The sequence below is a fragment of the Pygoscelis adeliae genome, unplaced genomic scaffold, assembly GCF_000699105.1.
Source record: "Pygoscelis adeliae isolate BGI_AS28 unplaced genomic scaffold, ASM69910v1 Scaffold166, whole genome shotgun sequence".
Taxonomy (NCBI): domain Eukaryota; kingdom Metazoa; phylum Chordata; class Aves; order Sphenisciformes; family Spheniscidae; genus Pygoscelis; species Pygoscelis adeliae.
Window position 1 is genome coordinate 3,136,042 of NW_008825156.1, and position 21,308 is coordinate 3,157,349.

General features: G+C 39.7%; 1 protein-coding gene across 1 annotated transcript in view; it reads left to right on the top strand.

The window, feature by feature from the left end:
• The window catches only part of SERGEF (secretion regulating guanine nucleotide exchange factor), a 156,991-nt gene that overhangs the window by 25,999 nt on the left and 109,684 nt on the right, over positions 1-21,308 (top strand). Inside the window, exon 10 of the mRNA XM_009328608.1 lies at positions 9,600-9,760. Coding sequence (XP_009326883.1) covers positions 9,600-9,760 — 161 coding nt within the window. The remainder of the gene's footprint in view (positions 1-9,599; positions 9,761-21,308) is intronic.

Here is a 21,308-nt window from a genome sequence, read left to right on the forward strand (position 1 = left end):
TCCCCACCCCCCCCCCCATACTCTTAAACTCCGTCTCGCTTGGGGGTAGGGAAAAATGGGGATAATATTCCAGAGGGAATACATCACCTTATTGCTCATTATTAATCTCTTGACTTCAAAGGGCATGAATTTTCCTTCCCATTCTCTTTGACTGTTTTGTTTCTCCTGTCAGTGAGAATGCTGCAGTTACAGCTACTTGTTATTTGAGGTGAACAGCCCACTCTGTCTTAGTCTATTGTAGTTGCTGTTCTAATGGTTCTGCCTCTGAACAAGTGGGGTGATCTCCTGGGAGGCTCTGGAGGTACTATTGTTGGTTTTGTAATACTGTTCCGTTCTTTGTACTTTATTTCTTAAGAACAGCACACGGTTAGGGTTGAACTCCATTGGATGTGGAACTCGGCTGCTTCTGGAGCTGCTGAGAAAGTTAAAGCCACTTAGCAAATCCCAGGATTGGTCATCTAACACTATTTTTAAAATGCTTCCTATTTCTTTGTAGGTATTGTGACTCTTACTCTTCAGAATCATGCATGTCTGAGGCTTGTTATCTAGTGAAATCTCTGTGCAGGTGGTCTCTGAATATTTGTTCTTGGGAGTGCATCTTATGGACAATAGCAAAAAAGCCCAGTTTTTTAGACTGCTGTTCCAGAGCATTTCTTGTGATATTTCTGTGTCTGTCTTTCCATGGTATGCCCTCGAGTCTTTTGACAAGGCAAATATTAGCACTGGGAACTTAACTACCTTCACTTTGTTTATCTTTTGTAGACAGATGCCTGTTCCTTCTTAGATAGGCTCAGATGGCAATGGGATATTGAGAGTAGCAGGGTCACTTGCATTGTCCAAATTAGGCAGATTCACAAATGTTTGCCAGATTGGAGCTATAGGTAATGCTTTTCATAAAATGATCTAGAAAACATGGATATACTGTAATTTGTAATCTTTGAATAAGATTTTCTGTAGCAATGTACTGTGTTAAGTCTAATGAAGTAAGACCTGGACCTTGCCTCAAAGGGGAGTAATGCCTGAGCAGTCCTTTACAGACAAAGAGGAAGGAAATAAGGAAATAAGACACAAGAAAATAACTGCGAACAAATAAAAACATATGCCTTATGATATAATAGTTCAAGGGTGTTGCTTTTTCAAAATGGTGTGCAGAAAGAATTGAATAAGTGCTTAGAAAGAAGTGTCTATTCAGTTTTCTGGGGAATGTTAGAGGAAAAGATGCTGAACTGCAGAAGAAAGGAAATTCCAGGTTAGGGAGGCCTATATGGAAGAAAGCATATAACAGTGCAGAAGGGCATGGAGATATAAATATAGAATGTCAGTAAAAGTGTATGACTCATACTGCTGTAGTAGCATAGTGCAGAATTTATTTTCAGAAGTACAGAACAAAAACCCTATGGTATACTATGATGCATTTACAGATAGTTTTCCATAGCTGGTTAATGTTTTATGCATCCTGCTTTTATAGAGGCATCACTAAATTGTGCTTTGATTTTCTTTTGTTTTTTCTTCTTTTTGTTAGGACTTTGTTTTTTTAGATGAAAAGTTAAGTCCTCTATTGAACCTTGAATGCAGCAGTTCTGTTTGCTGGGTAGAGATGAGTTAGATTTGTTTTTAATCATGTAACTAAATTTAGCCAGCAATCTGCATTTTAAGGCATTGCTATAAAAAGTCTAAAAGTGAGCTATGTATCGTAGTTTGAATTTAAAATGAGCCAGAGGCACAGCTGGTGAGGCAGTCATGACTCTCTAATCATGAGTGGAGAGAAATGAGAAGGGAATTTTCTCATCTTGCAGGATGAATGCAAAGTGTGATAGGTGCTTTAACATCTCCCCCTGCCCCCACCCCTCTTCCCCAGCTTTGTTTCATGATTGCGTGGACTTCATGACCTCCCCCAGCATTTTCTTTTTTGAGTTAAGATCATACATCTGTTTGATATCAGTAGTATGAACACAACTTTACAAGCATTTAACTTCTTACATTTTAATTTTTCTTTCTGTTTATTCAGAGCTTTGTATGGTACTTCATGTTTCCAGTCTCTCCTGTAAAAGCAAAACAGCCTTTATCCCATCTAACACTCAAACCCAGAGGCAGGACTTCCAAGGTATCTGGAGAATCTTGGAATTTGCCATACTCAAAAGTTATTTTTGTCCAGTCTTTCAAAGCAGTGAAGCATGCTATTAAGTATGTGAATAATCCCATTAACTGAACATTGCCCATCTTGAGACATAACTTGGTGTAACTATGGAGGCAAAAAAGAAAAAGCATACCTGTTTTTTGATGAATGAAAGTCAAAGCTGTTTAGATGTTCAGTGGTGTCGACAGTCCTGATAAAGATGGATCTGTTGGTAAAGTGCATGATAAACTTAACTTGCAGTTTCACATGACATGCTATTTCTAGCCTATCATACAGACTATTAAATGGACAATACTGCCTTTTGCAATACTTGCTGTTGCCGAGCTCCCATTTCCCAAGGCTATTTTTCAGCCAGATCGATTCCTTGGCTTGGCTTTTACCTTCCCTGTCACAGGTGGTTCAAGCACAATGAAGGCTGGTGGCCTAGGGGTGAGAACAACTATTTGGGACCAAAGTTTCTCGAGTTGTCTTGATATAAACTGTTGCCTAAGGAGTTCCCAGTCTGTGCTTTGAACCATTTAGTCTGTGCTAAAAGGCTGTCACAGTCCTGGTGTCTTTTGGAGAGTCTCCTACATCCTCATAGCTTCACCTGCCTAGCTGAGTATTTTCCATTACATCGCATTATCATACGTGTCATTGGATGTTTAATGTTTTGATATCTCCAGGAGGCTCTGAAAGGAGAATTGATGATGTTCCCTTATGCTGTATCTGTTTATATTAATGCCGTGCAACAGAGTTCCCCCTGGTTGGATGGATTTTCTTTCATGTTGCATAATTGTCTTCTAGGTTGATTTCTTAAATTTCCTCTTTTTTAAATTTCCTTTTTTTTTTTTTTTTTTTGCGATAGGAATAGGTCACAGTGAGAAGCCAGTTGTATGCTGGATCATAGATGAGCCAGTGATTCTAGTGGTGTGAAATCCCTTAGGTGTCTTGTTGGTTTGTCTTGCCTGCACGTTTGTGGTTAAATTGGTCACCAGATTTGGGGACGTTTGATGCAGCTCAGAATGGCAGAAATTTTTGTCCCACTTGAAGAGTATAGGAGTTTTAACTGACAAATCCATAGCTATTGCAGGAGGACTCGTGATGCCCTCATGGTTCTCTTCCTGAGGCACTTGTGGCCTTTTGTTGCAGGTTTAAGCCTATTCATGGGGTGCTTGGAAACCCTTGTGAACTGCAGTGTGTTGAGTAGATGCTCTGTGGACTATTCTGAACTAGATATGTATTGCAACCCGTGACTGCAGAAGGCTGAAAATGGCAACTGAAATGATCTCTAATTTTCTGTTGCTGATATCCCTGAAATGCTTTTGCTGTTTTGTCTGAGTTTTCCGGAAGAGACATGACCTCAATACTATGCATAGATTTGTGTTTTAGTGATACATTTTTTCATAGCTATTATAAATGAATATGGAAAAAAATTCAGGAGCGTGACCTATTATATAAAGATGGAGAAGTCTGTAAGGAGATCATAGAAAGAAGATGTGTTAAGAGATGTGGGCGGCTCTGGTACACTGAACTCCATGTAAGAGGATGAAGGGGCCATTTAAACCTTTGTCACAGCAGATAACCCTGCTTTGTACTGAAACCATGCACAGGTACAGGTGTTAGACTGTAGGTGTGGTAGTGATGCCAGGTTTCCAGCTGCTGAATTAAAGCTGTCTTCAATCAAGAAGGAATTAGGGATGGATGGATGAATGTTTTTCTGTAAGGTTACCCTGTCCAGAGGCTGTTTCTAGGTAGACGAGGAAGTTTCTCAGAATGGTTGAAGGACATTAGGGATTGTCATGAAGGACAGCAGAGATTTGTAGTTGTGGAAGAGGTGTTGGTTTGCCCATTGTGGGGCAGAGAGGAGGCAGAGGCAGCCTGCTAATGTCAATTTTTAATACCTGCTCCTGTGAATTTTCATGTGAAAGGAAGCATTAGGAATTTTATATAGACCTTCCTATTTCAACTCTGAATGAGATTAAGCATTCAGCGTGAATATCCAGAGTTCATTTGAAAAGTAATTGTTAATGCAACCATGAATTGAGATAGCCTAGCTGAACTCTTTCATCTAGTATTTATAAAAAGATAGTTCAAAGCTTGCCTGGATACAGAATAGAGACTTCAAGGACTTAACACTAGTGCAATCATGATATTATCTTAAAACAGGAAAATTGATATAAAGATGAATCTGAATCTAGTGAAAATAAGTAAATTTTAATGTTCCTGTTTGTCTGTTGTGTTTTACTGAGAAACCAACCTGTTTTTACAACTAAAATGTATTTTTTTTTTTTATTGCTAATTGTCTCCAAATACTTATGCGTCTGAGCAGATTGATTAAGAAACTGCTAGAAGGGTAAAATGACATGCTCTACAGCCTCAGGAGCACCATGAAGCAGCACAGTAAGAGCTAGTGTCAGGCAGGAAGCAACTAGAAGTGCTTTATGCAATGTTGCTGGATTTGCAATACTCCGAAGGTTGTGAAATTGTAATTTTGAGGCCATTCTCAACTGTCTGTGCTTTGTGGTAGCATAAGGACAGAAGGATGATGTGAAGAAAATGCAGAGGAGCCTTTCTGATAGTGGAGTGCTATTGTAGTGCTGCAAGCACTTGAATATGCACATACCTTCATCCGTATTCTGTGAGGGATGTTAGCATGTGTTTCAGCTGATTTGCTGCTGTATGTATACAGATGCAGACTGCTGTGTTTACAGTTCAAAGAGCAGGAGGAAACTAGATCTGTATGACCATGTAGAATCTCAAATGACGTAGCATGCTGTTGTATGTACATTTGCTTAAGGGGCAGCTAGGAATTTTTTCTAAAAAATCTTCTGACCTCTGAGCTTTTCTTCTAGCTCCCTGAACTCCTGTACTGTATGTTCCATTCAAGAATGACACAGGATGCATGAATTATATCTATTACTCCTTAATTCCAAATGGTGTTGAACCCTCTGGCCTTTGTTTGATGTAGCATTTGCCTGCTGAAAAAGGGAACAGTTGCAATGAAGTCATCTGGGACAATGTGGATGTTCACAGTTGAGGAGTCAAAGTGCCTTTTGGAATTGGAGCCTCTGTGCTTAGAACATGACAAGATCAAGGTCTTAGGAAGCATTGTTAGTATCTTAGAAGAATTGGAAAAGCTTTCCAACTTTATATGCTTCTTTCTTTCGCACAAGTTGTAGAAATAACTCCTGCCTTTTGTGCCCTCTTACTGTATAAAGTCTGATATGAAATAACTCATTTTCTGATGCCTCAGCCACTTCCATGGTTGATGTACTCTGTCCAGTTGACTCATCACTGTGTATGTTTTCTTGACTTCTAATTAAAATCTGTTCTATTCTAATATTAGACCAACACTCCTTGTTATATCACCCTTCATTCTTAAGTAATTCATCCTGCAACCTCCTTACTCTGTATGACTAATGTCTTTTTCTCAAATATTCTTAGAACGTTTTAAAATACCATCTGTATTATAAGCAGCACAGTAGCAATACCTCTCATTACAATTGCTTAACGCTTTCTGTCATAACTCAGTGCTTTCTTTTGCTTAGGATTTTGACAAGACTTTAACCTTTTTGGCTGGAATTTTCCATGCATTGTTTTTTGCCTCAGCCTGAAATTTCCACTTGAGACTGAATTTTTGTTTTGTTTTGTTTGTTTGCTGAAAACATAATCAGTATTTCATAGAGAAGACGTCTAAATCAGCTTCTGTTAGGTTCTCTCACAGAAAAGACAGATTTAATTTTTTTTTAAAAGGTGTGTTTGGCTGAAAATTAGGTATGATTGACCATTAGCAGGAGACTGAGCATGGGAAGGGGAATGCCTACCAAACAGGAGCAAGTCTAGGGAATGAATTTCTGCCAATCAGAAGTGAGAACGGAGTTGATAAGCACTGAGAAGGAACTGGTTGCTTACCTAATCTTCAGGCATTCAAGAAGTTCTTCCTATAAGTAAAAATGTAATTATCTGGCTTTAATTTTTTTAATGGGTGTTCTTCATGTTTGCCTACCAATAACCACCTGAAACTTGTTTCCCTTATAGTGGCAAAAAGGAAAAAGTTAATTACAATTATTTCTGTTTGTAAACAGAAACAGTTTATGTTCTCCTAAAGGCTCTGTTGGGTTTTGCATGTGTAAGTAATTCTGTGCTTGCTTGTCCAGTGAAAGAAAATCGAGTCTGTGGATGGAAGGTGTTTTGTTGTAGCTAAGCATTATTGCTGTCTGGTTTTAATCCTTCAAATATACTTGCATTCTTCAGTTCCACTGAATTTACTGAAATAACTTGCAATAATAGAGGTGAGCATACTTAAGAGCCTTTGTAAGGCTGAATAAAACCACTGGGATCATACTGTTTCCAGTTCTATTACTTCCATTTCAACTTGGTGTTACTGTTGAAATTTCAACATAGGGCCTCAAAAATTGATCCAGTAACAGAATTGCAGAGTGAACCTTAAGGAGACCAATACCCATGGTGTAGTAGAAAAAAAGGCCAAACTTGTATAGACGCTGGCACATGGAGAAGATACTAGATAGTGGAGAGAGGGGCTTTTTCCAGTCACTGGTAAAGATGCAATAAGCAGCTGATGGTAACTGTAGTTAGACAAATTAATCCTGTTGAAAAGGGGGATGGTTTCTGAAAGGTAAAAACAATTAAACATGGGGGCAGCAGCTTGGGGCAGATGATGGACTTGCTAGCCTTTAATTCTTAAAGGGAAATTACATATGCAGTTTAGCTTGACTTCAGAGTAGGTGGTCGTGGTGTTTTATTCTGATCTTGCAGTTGAGGAAGCTGTAGACCACTGCACTTCTCTCCACCTTTCACAGGCCCTTGGCAGAGGGGAACAGAATTGCTTGCTTTGCACAGAACTTGCTCTAGCAGCTTGTCATCAAGATGGTGATCGTGTCGGCTGCTCCCTGGTTTCTTCTGGTCACGGGCAGGGCAGGAAAATTATTTTCTTAGTGAGTAACTGGTCAGGTGTGTGTTGGGATTTTAGACTGCCTTCATCTGAATCCAGACACCAGCAGCAGACAAGACTTGAGACAAGGTGGAGCAGTACCCTGATGTGATGATGCAAAGGATCATTTTTGTTACGTGAGTGGCTGGTGTTTCTTGTTCATGTCTCGGTCCAGGCGGAGCATGAGATTTGGTTGGGGAAAGATTCCCCCCGCCTCCCTCCCCAAAAGTCAGACTTGAGAGGAACCTCTGCTGCTCCTGTGTACAGGACAGTGCTATAGACTCCATATGAGGATCTGGGTCTGTATTATTAAATACACTGCTTGCCTTTCCAGACGCCTTGCAGGTTGCTGATTTTTATTGCCTGTGGCACTTGATGCTTTTGGCTTCTGAGAGTTGAAATGCTTTAGTTAAATTATGGTCCTTGGGATCAATACAGCAATGTCTGGGTAGCGCTTGAGAGCCTATGGTATGTTAATGATCTAACTAGATGTTACAGAAATTCTTTCTGGCTTTGAATTTCGTAAAACTCAGCTTCAGTTCCTGTATTGATACAAAATAAAGCAGTCTGCCTGTCCTTTTCTAGTCCATTAATAGGGTTCTGGATAGGTGCAGTAACCTGGTCTGATGTAAAAGCCTGAAGCTTAGTCTACATTTAAATTTGCTATGTAACGTACTGATGTAGGAGACTTCTTGCAACATTTTTGTAGCTGCCCATGTTTTTAGCAGAGATCTATACAAATTGCAAAGTAAATATATTACCTCCAGAATAAGCATGTTTTTTAAACTGCAAACTGTTTTCCTAATCTCTGTAAGGTATACTGGTAGTTCTTTTAATGAAACTTGTTTTAATGCTTTAGTCTAAAAAAAAAAATGAAGCTACTATATTGAAAGACCTCACTTGTATCAAAAGTAGTATGTGACTGGTTTCAACTTTTTCCTGAACTGCTAGGAAGCTCCAAAGGAAGAAAGTATTTGTGCCCTTGAGAGAAGGGGACAACTAATTTCATCACTTAATTATTTCAGAGGAAGCATTATCAGTGAACTGAGAGAATACATCTGAAAAACTGTTGCAAGGATTGGAGTAAAAGATACCGCTGCTAGCAGATTTCCGAGGAAAATGCATGTACTTCTTGTCTGTTTAAATATACGAAGTTAGAGGTTTCCAGTTTATTTACATGATACGTTATCAGCTTAAACTCCACAAACCAGCAGTGCCCACCTGTGTCCCCTTCAAGACAGTTTAGCAGCACCCAAAGGAAAACAGAGATGTTTAGGTTTCCGAAGGTTTATGTTATGGCATGCGTTAAGAAAACAGTTGTCATCTTTGGGCGGTGTGACCGGTACCCCCGGCTCCTGACCCCTCTGTGGGATCTGTCTGTACTGACTGACAAGGGGAGAAGTGTGTGTGTTGAAGCTGACTTGCTTGACTTCTTCATATTTTCCTCAAATCCACATCATTTGAGTTATGACTTGGTGACTTGAGTTCAATTCTAGAGAGGAGTTTGAGGCTTGGCTGAAGTGTGTACGCAACTCAGGGTCATTGCAGGCTTCCTTCTGGGCTGGAATGCAGATTGCTGCTTCTAGTCAAAACCGAGTTGAGAACATACTGTTTATGCTCTGCGTATATAACTTTTTTTAATTGGAAGCCTCGAAGGGACAGCTTTTCATGACTTACCTGCAGAGATCTAGTTACTTCATTAAGAAAATAAGGCTATTGCTTAGTACGATTGTGTTGTTGTTGGTTGTTTTTTTTTTTTTTTAATATTGGGAATTGAAGGTAAAAAGAATTGCTTTATGGATGTTATCCATACTGGAGAATGGACTTTTGGGTGTCAGTCCCACAGCAGTGAACCTGGTATAATGTGTGGAGAGAAGGGTGATCGATATAGTGCTGATTTCATTTAAAGTTCTCTTTCTGTGGCCAATGTGTGATTCCTGTAAAGACAAACTGGTGCATTTCCAATGCTTAATGACAGCTGCGGTGGTGTTCCTGACTAACCAGTTGCTGTCCTGAGGGCTGTTACTCTGCTAACAGAAGTTGTGACAGAAGGTAACTTCTATCAGGTAAACATAAACTGTATGTTAAATACAGGATGTGATGGATGTCTTTATGGCAAAGACTGGGAATAGACAAGAATCTTTTATGTTTCAGAATAAGCTGTTTTGTGTATGCTTCTGTTAAGATAAAAATATGTCCTTTGTATAACCAAAGTGTATATAATGTATGCAGAATGTCCAGGTTATGCAGCTGTATTGACATGGTTTCATTTATAGCCCAGGCCATCCTACAGATGTTATTCTGCTAAAAAACAGGTTAATGAAGTTTGAGTAACTGCATAGAAGTACATCATAATATGTCTTTAGCTAGTTTTAGTATTTTTTCTTCTGCTCCCAAAAGTAAGTTTTCACTAGGTTTTTGAAGCTTTAGATAAGATGCATTAAGAAGTGTTGTTCTAGTTTTGAATTGGTATCCAGATGTTCCAGAAACCTACTGAATAAGTAATCTTGAAATGTGTTTTGTGTTTAGAAACTGGCAAGGTATTCACCTGGGGCAGAGCGGACTATGGGCAACTTGGAAGGCACGCAGTGGTTCCCGATGGGCAGGAGGCGTGCATAGCATCTGAACAATGCTTGGAGCTGTTGTGTAACATCCCTATTTCAGTGCCTTGCCTAAATGGAGCATCTCAGGTAAAGAAGAAAATTAGCATTTTTTCCCAGGTTTGGGTTTTTTTTTTGGGGTGCATTAAAATAATCAGAACAATTTCGTAATAGAACCTTTTCAAATGCTGCAGCCCAAGCCCTTGCTGCTCTTCCTGTAAGCACAGAAGTTAATACGATTCAATTATTTAAAATGTCTTAAAAGGCTTTTGTATTCAGAAACTGATTTTTCCTTGGTGGAACCAGAGTTACCATTAGCAGAAGATGCCAAGTTCTCTCAGATATCAATGTGTGCAGGAGACAGTTGCACCTGGAATACAGCCTAGCAGATGAGCCGGGACCCTCCGCAGTTGCAGTGCTGCTTTTGTCTGAAGCGCTCTGTAACAGTTTAGCCAATGGCCTTTCTTTGGCTGATAAATAATAATGGTGCAGCTTCTAGAATCTTTCTCTACCTTATAACATCCTTGAGTCATACTGGAGGCTTTCTTTTCATATGGCTAATTTGATACAAAATGATTTATCCTCAAGCATAAAGATGATCAGAAAGAAAACTACTCAAGTTTTTTTCTGTAGTCTGACACACATGCAACCTGTACTGCCTACAAACCATTTTCTTGGCTTTTTAGTAGCTGAGAGGCAGCATTTGGCAATTGGCCTGTTGGCGGGCAATGTGCAGGTCTCATCTGGGCAGATAACCAGTCAAAAGTTATGCATCTCCCTGTGGGGTAGCTGGCAGTCAAAATGCAAGGGGAAAGTACAGGTTGACAGCTTCAGCTGCAATGTGTGTACTGCATCTCCGCCTCCTGGTAGTCTCCCATGGTGAGACTTTGGTTAGAAGAGTCAGCCTCTGCCCTTCCCCATCATCAGTGTTCTGTGAATGTGTGCACTCACAGATGTGAAGTGGAGCTTCAGAGCCTAGGATGCTGCAGTAATGAATAATTTGTTTAGTCAGTGTTGACACCACTGAGTCTCAAACAACTTTCTTACTCTTTTTGAGATGGGTGTCCCTGCTTTTGTCACTAAATATCCATAGAGAACACCATTGTTGAATCTGTTGCATGCTGTTTTTCATTTGTGCTTTGGGCAATGCCTCAAGCATGTAGTTCTGTTGGTTCTCGTACAATACAAAGCCAAGGCAGCCATAGCTTTTGTGCAGGGGAACTTAGGCTTGACAGGATGAGTGATCTATGAAGATGAAGGAAAGGGATGTGTTCAGATATATTCATTGAAAAGGAGGAGAAAAACAATCTCACCTTCATTCTGCTGCCCTCAGCACTCTTCCTTCTTATAGACCTATGAGAGACCTGATTTGAGTGATTAGCAATGGCAGTGTTCTGGAGCAGGCATCGTTCTTTGCAGAGCTAACAGCACGAAGATGATTTAAGAAGAGCGTGATCAAGAGCTAGCCTCATTTGTACCCTAAGAGGAGCTGTGTTGATGAGAAAAGGAAAAAGCAGAAAATAGCCTAAATTGCTTCACTTCAACATTACAAAATAATGCCAGAGCTAGAATTTATACTTAAAAATGCATTAAATTGCAGTATGTAGGCTATGTAGAGTTTGAGCTGGTTTTCGTTTACATACAAGCTATCCCTTTTTCCATTTGTTGTATGGAGACGAGGTTTGATTTGAGCGCTGAATTAAAAGGAGTACAGAGAAGATGAGTTCTTTTCCATGTTTACCTTGAATTAACAATTCCAATTTGCGTGTTTAATGCAGAGAGCCAGTTTAACAGCTGAGGATTACAACCAATGATTTTTATCCACTGTCTATTTTTATAAATCACTTTTAATGATTCAGCTGAATTTTTGGCAACGTTGTGGTCTGCTGATGGCCTCTGCACTTCAGTTAATATTGTTAAAACCAAAATGGAGAAACTAATCTAAGGATTAGAGGACGGTATAAAAGGCATGCTAGTTTACCTCAAGGACAGTGCAGTAGATTTAACCTCCTGTGCTGCTCCTTGTCTCCATGCCCATGGTTTACCTGCTTTCTCCACCAAAGACCAGGGATTCTCCTTTCTTTGTGCTGAAATTGATATAATGTCTGTGTCTGTCTACCACTCCAAAACCTGATTTTTGAAGTGTTGTGAGTGACCTATTCCATTGTGAGTTTGACTTCATTTGACAAACTCTTCTGGAAGCATTGACCTTGAGAAGTACGAGCGCTTTTATCTTTCAACTGAAACAATGGAAGAACAAAAGCCTGAGTTTTAGATAATTATCTACTAATCTGAGTATGTCTTCCTGGCAGCTTTAAAAGGGTGTGTGGACATCAGGTTCCTGGAGTCTCATGTGCTTAAACTTTTTGAATTATGTGACTGCAGGTCTACTTACTATTTTCTTCTCAGTGCCACCATGGAATGGGATGAGGTGCTGAAAAGAATTTTCAGGCTACAGCTGAAGTCAGTTGTGCGAGACATTATGCATGCAGTGCTCTTGCGTTGTGGGGCGTCCTTGATTGGACCTCTTCAGAACATCTGACTCATCTGCTGCCTGATGTGCATTCATATCCACTGCTCTTCAGATGAAAGCACAATTAAATACAAATGGCCTGAAATACGATAAGCCTCTGTATTTAGCAAATGCTACAAAGACCTAGTTTAATGTTTCCTCCTTGTCAAAATGCTTTTCCAGTCCGTTTGATATTTTTGTTTTTAATAGCTATCGTTTTATTGTTTTTGGTATGTTCAGCATGTCATTCACATTGCAGCAAACATTTGCTGCATCAATAAACAAGTGAGAAGTCATTGTGCAGGGCTGAACGTTCTTGCTAAACCCCATGCAGCGCTACAGGCTTGGGGAAGAGTGGCTGGAAAGCTGCCTGGCGGAAAAGGACCTGGGGGTGTTGGTCGACAGCCGGCTGAACATGAGCCGGCAGTGTGCCCAGGCGGCCAAGAAGGCCAACGTTGGCCAAGAAGGCCAACGGCATCCTGGCCTGTATCAGAAATAGTGTGGCCAGCAGGAGCAGGGAAGTGATCGTGCCCCTGTACTCGGCACTGGTGAGGCCGCACCTCGAATACTGTGTTCAGTTTTGGGCCCCTCACTACAAGAAGGATGTTGAGATGTTGGAACATGTCCAGAGAAGGGCAACGAGGCTGGTGAGGGGTCTGGAGAACAAGTCTTATGAGGAGCGGCTGAGGGAGCTGGGGTTGTTTAGCCTGGAGAAAAGGAGGCTGAGGGGAGACCTCATTGCTCTCTACAACTACCTGAAAGGAGGTTGTAGCGAGGTGGGTGTTGGTCTCTTCTCCCAAGTAACTGGCGAAAGGACGAGAGGAAATGGCCTCAAGTTGCGCCAGGGGAGGTTTAGATTGGACGTAAGGAAAAATTTCTTTACTGAAAGAGTGGTTAAACATTGGACCAGGCTGCCCAGGGAAGTGGTTGAGTCACCATCCCTGGAAGTATTTAAAAGATGTGTAGATGAGGCGCTTAGGGACATGGTTTAGTGGGCCTGGGGGTGTTGGGTTGACGGTTGGACTCGATGATCTCAGAGGTCTTTTCCAACCTTAATGATTCTATGATTCTAAACTGGGTGGAAGGAAGGGCTACAGTCAATTTGGATATGCAGCACTGTTCACGTGGAGCCATGTTTTCATCATATCCTTTCTCTAATTAAAGCAAGCTATGCTAGATTACAGTTTTCTGAGGAGGGAGATCTGAAATTTCAGTTAAGAAATTAGAAAAAATTCTGTGTCACACTGTCACTTTTGGGTATGTGTTTTCTTGGGCTTAATTCCCTCCTTAGTTTTACCATCACCCAACTTAAATCTTGATGGTGGATGTAGGGGCCAGTTGTGTCAGGGAATGAAAATAACTGATGGACTTGTGGCAACCTGTACCTGCTGTGTTTATCTTGATCCTACTATGGTCCATAATTCCAGTGTGTATGTTTGTCCCAGTGTGTGTACATTTGTCCTGTGCAATACAGATTGGTTTGAATCCTCTGTATGATTCCTTTCTTCAGGGAATGCCATCATGAATACAGACATTCTCATGGTTCTTTGCAGTCAAAGTTTATTGCCACTCTTTTCAGTGGCAGTTGCAGTAATGAGTCATTTTTGTTTAATTTAAGTATTTAAGATAGCTTTGTCTTTAGTATATTCTTGTTTTTTCCCTTTTTCCCCCATTCATGTTGCAAAATATTAAGCATCTACCTACAACACAATTCTAAGATATCTGCTATAATGGTAATTCATTAGTTGATTATTATATGACTGATAGGTTAATGTATAAACATCGTTACTACCTTAACATATGGACACAATAATATTGAAAATGGAACCTTTTGGTTTACAAAAAATGACAACTGTGTGTGTATTTTTTGACTTCTCGGGGAAAATTGTTAGAGGCCTCTCTAAGTAAAGCTGTAGTTGAGACTTTAAAGGGTATTAAATAACCTGATAGTGTTACATATACATCATCTCTGTGCTGTGTGCATGGCTTTTTTTATACTTAGTTGTTTGGGTACTGTAAATATTTGTGGCTATGTTCTTTATTTTGAATGGTTAAAACAAGAGGTTTATATTTTTGTGGGAGAGAAACAACAAATTGAACTTTCCTAAACCAGATTTTACTGCTCAGAGTTTGAGAATGTATGTGTAGTAACTGATCCAATAAACTGCTTAAAAAAACCTTGGGTATTAGGGAAGGAGGTAAATGCAAAAAAGTCTCTCTAGTTTTTCGAGCTCATTAACTTTTAGATAATCCAAGGATATAGTTTGATAGAAGTGTTGTGAAAAACAGTTTCAGTAAACTCTGTTCCTTGTTCTTTGATTTGCCAGCTTGCCTCAAAGCTCCTAACTGTGCCACAGAAACAGATGTGGGCCCTGGAAAAATTCATAGTAAAACGTGGTTCTTACTTGGCAATACTCATAGCTAATAATGAAAACAAGCAGGGGATGGGAGTGGAAATAGAGAAATGACTCAAGGGCAAGTCAGCTGGAAAGCTGAGAAGAGAACCTAGGTGGTACATATTCCACTCCAGCCCTTTACTCATTAAGCTTTCTCTCTTGTGATACCACTAGAAGGGAAAGTTAGTTGATGTCTGCATGCTCCAGACAGGTCAGATTACTACTTGTGTTATATTTCAGTTAGTGTGTGTTACTTTCCCTGGATGTTTGTTTCATGCTGTTAGATCTGTCCATCTAGTGATTATTCATGAGGAGAGACCCCCATAGAAGGCGAGGTAAAGGCCAGCTTGTCTTTTACTGTGGGGTTTGTGAAGTCCTTCTGGACCAATTGATTAAATTATCCTCATTCTTAAGTTGAAGTGATGTGGAGTTTCTCACTTGCTAAGCAAGTAGTGCAGTGGGGGTTTTTTTGGTCATGAATTGGTGTCTTTTACAAGTTGGTTTTGATCTATGTCCTTTAAGAAATGGCATTGTTGAATTTTCCTTGATTGGTGCAGGTTGGATTTGTTATGCTGTTTTAGAGATGCAGTGATAAAAATGGTAATGTAGAGATGGTCCCTTTAATATTCTTGCAAGAGTAGAAATCAAGTTCTTGGCTTATTAATTCATTTTAAGTGACAAGAAAGGAAAATAAAGGCCATGGAGAAGTGGGTTCTAAGTACAACTACTGTGCAAATGAGAAGTTGCAATTAAGGACGGAAATAGAGACCAAATTGTTGAAATTATCCTTAGGGGAAAAAAACCCCAAAGAGGATGTATCAAAAGAATAACACTGCAGTCTGCATACAAAATACAAAGTCTGTGTTAGATTAGGTGTGTTTGTGCGATCTGCATGCCCTGTGTGGGAGAATAACACTAATGTTGGCCACACTGCAGGAAGATTGAGAGGAGTTTACAGTTGTATCACAGGAAATGAGGAAACGGGATTTACTTCTTAGGTCAGTTGGTTCTCCCTGTTGTTCTCCTAGCAGGAAATTGAGAGCAGTAACAAACTGCTGAAATTCAAATGAAACTTTTTGGCTAGGTAGCCATGCTATTTATTCTGTGCTTTTCTTATCCCATTAAGACATGACCGTGGTTTGTAAAGAATATCTTATGGCCTGGGTAGAGAGACATTTAACACTCATAGCAAAGTCATTTCTGGAAGTTAGGAATACGAGTGTGTTAGGCAACAGAGGTTACTCTGGAAATACTAGTCTGCTCCATGAAAACCGTAACCTAGTCGCAGTTTTATCGTAAATAATTTGGTGAAGTGAAGCTCGGCTATTTAACACTAGGTAAGAGGATGGGGAGCTTTGCTTTCCTCTTCTCCTTGTGGTTATAAGCAGAGCCTGTATCACCAACTCTAGATGTGTGATTTTTGGAAAGCAAAGAGGAGGTGATTGTTCCCAGCACTGTGCTTCCCATCACCCATACCAATTTCTCTGCAGCTGGCATTGTAGAAAGGGAGATGGGAAATCAAATTCCCCCCAAGTGAATGGCAAAGGAAAGCTCCCATACTGCCTTTGCATGCCAGAGAGCATATGCTGTGTGAGTACAAACTAGAGGTTTTCCAGTTATCACTTTTGCAGGTGAGGGTTGGTTTAAAATGACCAGAATTGCTCTGCTGGGATTGTACTGTAGCACTGAGGTGGCAGCCAGAGGTCAGGCTGCTTTGTAATCTGTATGGGAGACCACGAAGTGTTGATTTGCCTACGGTTTGGGTGAAGTAGGAGAGGACTGACATGGGATGAAGTCAAGAGTTGGAGACCCACCCAGCATGTGATGACTGAGGTGTTATAAATGTAAGTGTGGGCGAAGCCTTAATTTCGTAATTCATAAATTCATTTTCCATTTGATAGCGTGTTGCAGTTAGAATTCCAAATTAATACCTCACTTGGAGGTATCAGGGAAGTGGAAAGAGACTAAAACTACTTGCAGCAGTAGCCATGGCTTCTGCAGATATGCATGAGCTGTCAGTAGTGTAGCCCTAACAATGAGACCAAATTAGCAGCTGTATTTAATAAGCCAATTAATAGCCAAATGGCTAATCTAAGTTGTCTTGTTTGTAACTCTGTGACCTGCATATGCTCTTACTATATTCCTTAAATTAAAAATACTGACTGGGTCCCATCCTTCTGTATGGATTATTCTAATAACAATGCACCATGACTGCGACTCACTCTGAGTTCAGAGACAACTTGTGATCCAGCTCATTGCTCCTCTGAAGTATTTCTTTGCACCAACAAATGCCATGAACATTCACTAGTGCCATTCACGTGCATGATGCAGTTAATGCCTGCTAATCAACCGTGGGGAGTGCTGCAAAATTGCTTAAAAAATGTACGTGGTGTTAAGACAAAGCCTCTGTGAGCAGCAACCTTGGAAGGTGACAACTGTTAGTGCAGAAAACCAGTTCTGCCTCACTGATGTTGTTTCAGTTGCCTTGTTCATCCATGAGGAGCCTAAACAGAAAGGTTTCAATGTAAATAGTATCCATCCTAGTCTGAGGTGAGTCAGGTCTAACCCAGGGTATGTGCATGGACGTGTTCCAAATCCAAGTGAAAATATGGTTTGAAGCAAGAGTTTGGTGGAAAAGGCCCTAAAGCATGCAGTTTTTCCTTCTTAATTTTTCATTAGAACTGTTACAGAGAAGGGATTAACAAATTAATGCAGGCTAAAACAAGAGAAAATCAATAAGAAACTGTAGTGAACTGGAACAAAGCTATCAATTTACAGTGTTCTCTGCAAAGAAATCTCATCCATACCTCCTTTTATGGATGGAAAAATAGTGCAGAAATGAGGATTTGGGGTTAGATTAATTCCTTTTTACCTGGCTGACCCCAGAACTTTAGGTCAAGAAACTTCTGGTGTAAATGCTACTTATGTTTCCTTTTTCTGTTGTGTTGATGAATTTTATTGTCAGGTTCTGTAACAGTGGAATCTTAAAAACAAAAAACAAAAAAAAAAAAGGGGGGGGGGGGACGCGCAGGGGAAATAGTCAAGGAGAAATATATCATTTAGGTTACCCTCATAGGAATTTCATGGAATATTCTCTTTAATTGGTTACTTTTTTGTATTAGTAGAAATGACTTCATTAGTTCTTCATTGTTCTTCTGACTCCTTTTCTTAAGAATGTTAGTTCTGAAAAGTTACTCCTTAATAGGTAGTATGCATTATGTAGCTTGAAAATATGCTGGGCTACTGGGTAGTGTACTACAGATCAATGAGACAGGAGATATCTTAGTGGTTCCAACTCTACCTGTTTATGGAGTTGTTCTGTTGATCCTTTCAAACTCATTTGTCACTGTGGGGCCATAAACTCACCGAGGCAGTGCTGTTCTGGCGAGCACACAGACTGCTTTTCCCTGCTTTTAATTTAAGGATTTTGGATTTGGTTTGAACTTGGGTTATGCATGTACTTTTACGCTGGTGATGGTGTTTGTTTTCAATTGTCTGATGTTTCCAGCTTTCATTTATCAATGAGTCATTTAAGCTACGAGCCCTGCCATTCTTTCTGGCCTTTGTGCTTATGTTGTAAGTCATTGTAAAGCTACTGTTTAAGGAAAGATTCAGAAAAGAGAGAAACTCGTGTTTCTGCTGTGATGCTTAAAGTTGTTGCTATGCCATGGCGCACAGCAAGTTTCAAAGACTGGTTTACTGGGTAGCCGCCTAAATGACAGGTACTTGTTTGTGCTCCCACCTGGTGGCTCATCTCCTTTGCCTGTTGGCTGTCTTGCCTCTGATTTAAACTGAAGTTGTCAAAGGTAGAAGCTACCTCTGAACTTTGCATGTGTTTTTTACGTGGTCTAATATAACCCGTGCCTTTGCCCCAGCATTCAACCAACAGAACTTATTCGTGAAAGGAGGAGGAGGAAGGAGAAGAAAAAGTAAAAATGATGCATCTAATCCTGTGAGGACAAAAATGCTAAACTGTCTCCTGTTTTAAAACCTGCCTAAGGGTTTATTCTTAGTCTCCTGGCAATTGATTGCTGAGGTCTCTATAAATTCAGTGGATATCACGTGTAATCAGATACCAGCAAAGATTACTAAGACCTATGCTCCTGTTGATGCCTTGCAGTTTTTTTATCATAGCAAAAGCAAATAAAAACTTTATAAAGACCCTTTTTTATTTCATTATCAGGGAGAAAAAAAATTGATAGTTCCTTAGAAGTATGGTTCCGAAAATGTCACCTCTACATTTTGCCGCTTTAGCTCCCATTTTCCCATTCCTCCTTCTCTTCCCAAGTGTAGAGCTAATGTAAACAATTCCTTCCTTGGTAACAAGTGCTTAGGGAGCCAGTAAGGAGTTCTTACGATGTGTTTTGTTTTTCCAGAACATTGTTTGGCATAATGTTTGTGCTCTTAAGTGTTAAATTAAGAAGCATTAAATAGCCAGTTTTCCTACTGGTAATTGCTTCAGTGGAAATCCCTTTTGTCCAGCTTTTTTAAGTTGCTAAGGTTTACATGCAGCCTCCACTGTTAGTTGGTTTCACACTTTGAAAGTGTGAACCCATTCAAAGCCTTGAAAATCTGAGACCTTGGTTTATTTCTATAGACAGAAAAATAAAGGGGGGGGGGGGGAAGCCAGGGTCTGCTGGACCTCATGAGATTATGGGGGGGAAGGGATGAAAGCCACCTAACAAACTTCATCTAACAGATTTCGGCCACTTTAATCCAGACAAGATATTATGGTGTCTAACATTTGATTAAGTGCTAGGACAAGATACATTTCAGGTATATATAACTTATGTAATTCCTTTATTGCTTTTGTGTATGCCAAGATATAGTACTTTGTAAGTTCTTTGTTCTCTGTACAGATGTAAGCGTAGGATATGATTTTTAGGTCTTGAATCTTATTCCCTTCTCATGTCTTCTCTGTTTCGTCCCCTATTTTGATTTCTCGTGGGGTGTGTGTGTGTGTGTTTTGTTGGTTTGTTTTTTTTTTAACGTGTGGATGGAGGAAAACCCTTTTTCTTCGGTATTTTTGGGAAAGGGTTTATGACTTAACGCAGAGAAGTAGATTCCAGAAATAGCAAACAGTTAATTGATTTTTTTTTTTCTTTGACTTCTTGATCTGCTACTGCTCCCTTTTTAGGATTTAACCACTACAAAGAAAAGATGAAGGCATCCTGATTTTCCTAAAGATGCATTACTCACTGTGGTAATGCAGTGAAAATGAAAAAGCAGCACCCACTTTTAGAGCAAATAGCTGTGTATTTATAAAAACTTAGACAATAATTGGCTTACAGTTATAAAAAAACCTTTGTGACTCTTGGGAGCACAGTTACAAGAATTTTTCAGAATTTTGTGAGGAAATAAGAACAGGAAGTGAGATAGAAAGCATTACAAGGTTTTTAATTATTGTGGATGTTTCAAATTCTCATTTTAAATGTATTTCTTCCTTACCATAAAAACCACATGGGGAGATGGCTCTTCTCCTGCAGTGTATGTCATTGAAGTCTTTCCAGTTTGCTCAGTGGATTGGATCATTGAGGCTGCTGCGATACCATGCAAGCAGAAGTTTTTCACCTGGCTGCATACAAGCCTAATGAGAACAAGCTATGCTTGTGGCATTATGTGAGCCTGTAAGTCCTGCTATTAGCCCTTTCCCAGGGGAAAAGTAATAGTTTGGGCTCAGCTGTTGTACCTGGGGTGGTAAGTTCAACACATCAGACTGGCAGCTTGGTCAAATACACAGGTTTCATATGCTGTATCATTGGATTCATGCACTGTATCATTGGTTGCTCTGATACCACCTTGCTTAATACAGTACATGATATATAAGGGATTCTGCTGTGGATTTGTGTGGCAAATCTGTTTCTCAGCATCTTATATTTAGAGAAGTTGGCGAAAGGCAATCTTTCCACCTTAAGTGATCTGTCTTGAATACTGGTATGAAGAACTGATTCAGGTCTGAAGCCTTTATTTGATCCTACCCTTTGTTTCATGTTCTTGAGTGGATTGTTGGACAAGGAGAACACTTATTAAAACAATTCTTACTTCCAACACTGATATGGATATTTGAGAGCATAAGTCTTATTATCAGTGATCTTATCTTGAGCTAGTAGGTGTGAGCTTGTCAAAAAGAAAAATTAAATTTTCATGTTTGAAAGGATTACTTTGAAACTGCATGCCAGTTTCTTAAGAACACGCAGATTGATTTTTGCTTCACGGTGAATCTAATGTTTTCATTGGGAATGCAAGTCACAGGTTGTGGTGGGAGGGGATGTTGTCAGTCTTCAGAAAACAAAAATTCACAATCTTCTCTTTTGCTGTTTCATGGCACCTGTTGTGGTTTGATTCTTAATTCTGTTTTAAAAGAATACAAAATATTATTTTATCATGTGGAATAGAAGTAACCTTAAACAAATGATAAAATGGAAATCTGTGGTGACAGTCACTTTTTAAGTTTCATTGCATATCTCTAAGACTTCTTCCTCTTTGATACTGCTGATTCTACTCAGTATTTGTATCTGGGACCTACATTACACAGAACTGAGGCTAAAAAAATGTAGAGACTTGTAGAAATGCGTTTACATGGTCAGGTGTAAAACTTTCCATGGAGTTTTTTTGTGTCCAGTTTAGATGTTAGACTGAAATATCCTAAACAGAACATAATGTTGAGATTTACAGCTTCAGAAAATGACAGAATACTTGGAACAGAGTAATAGAAGGCTCTCTTTGGTTC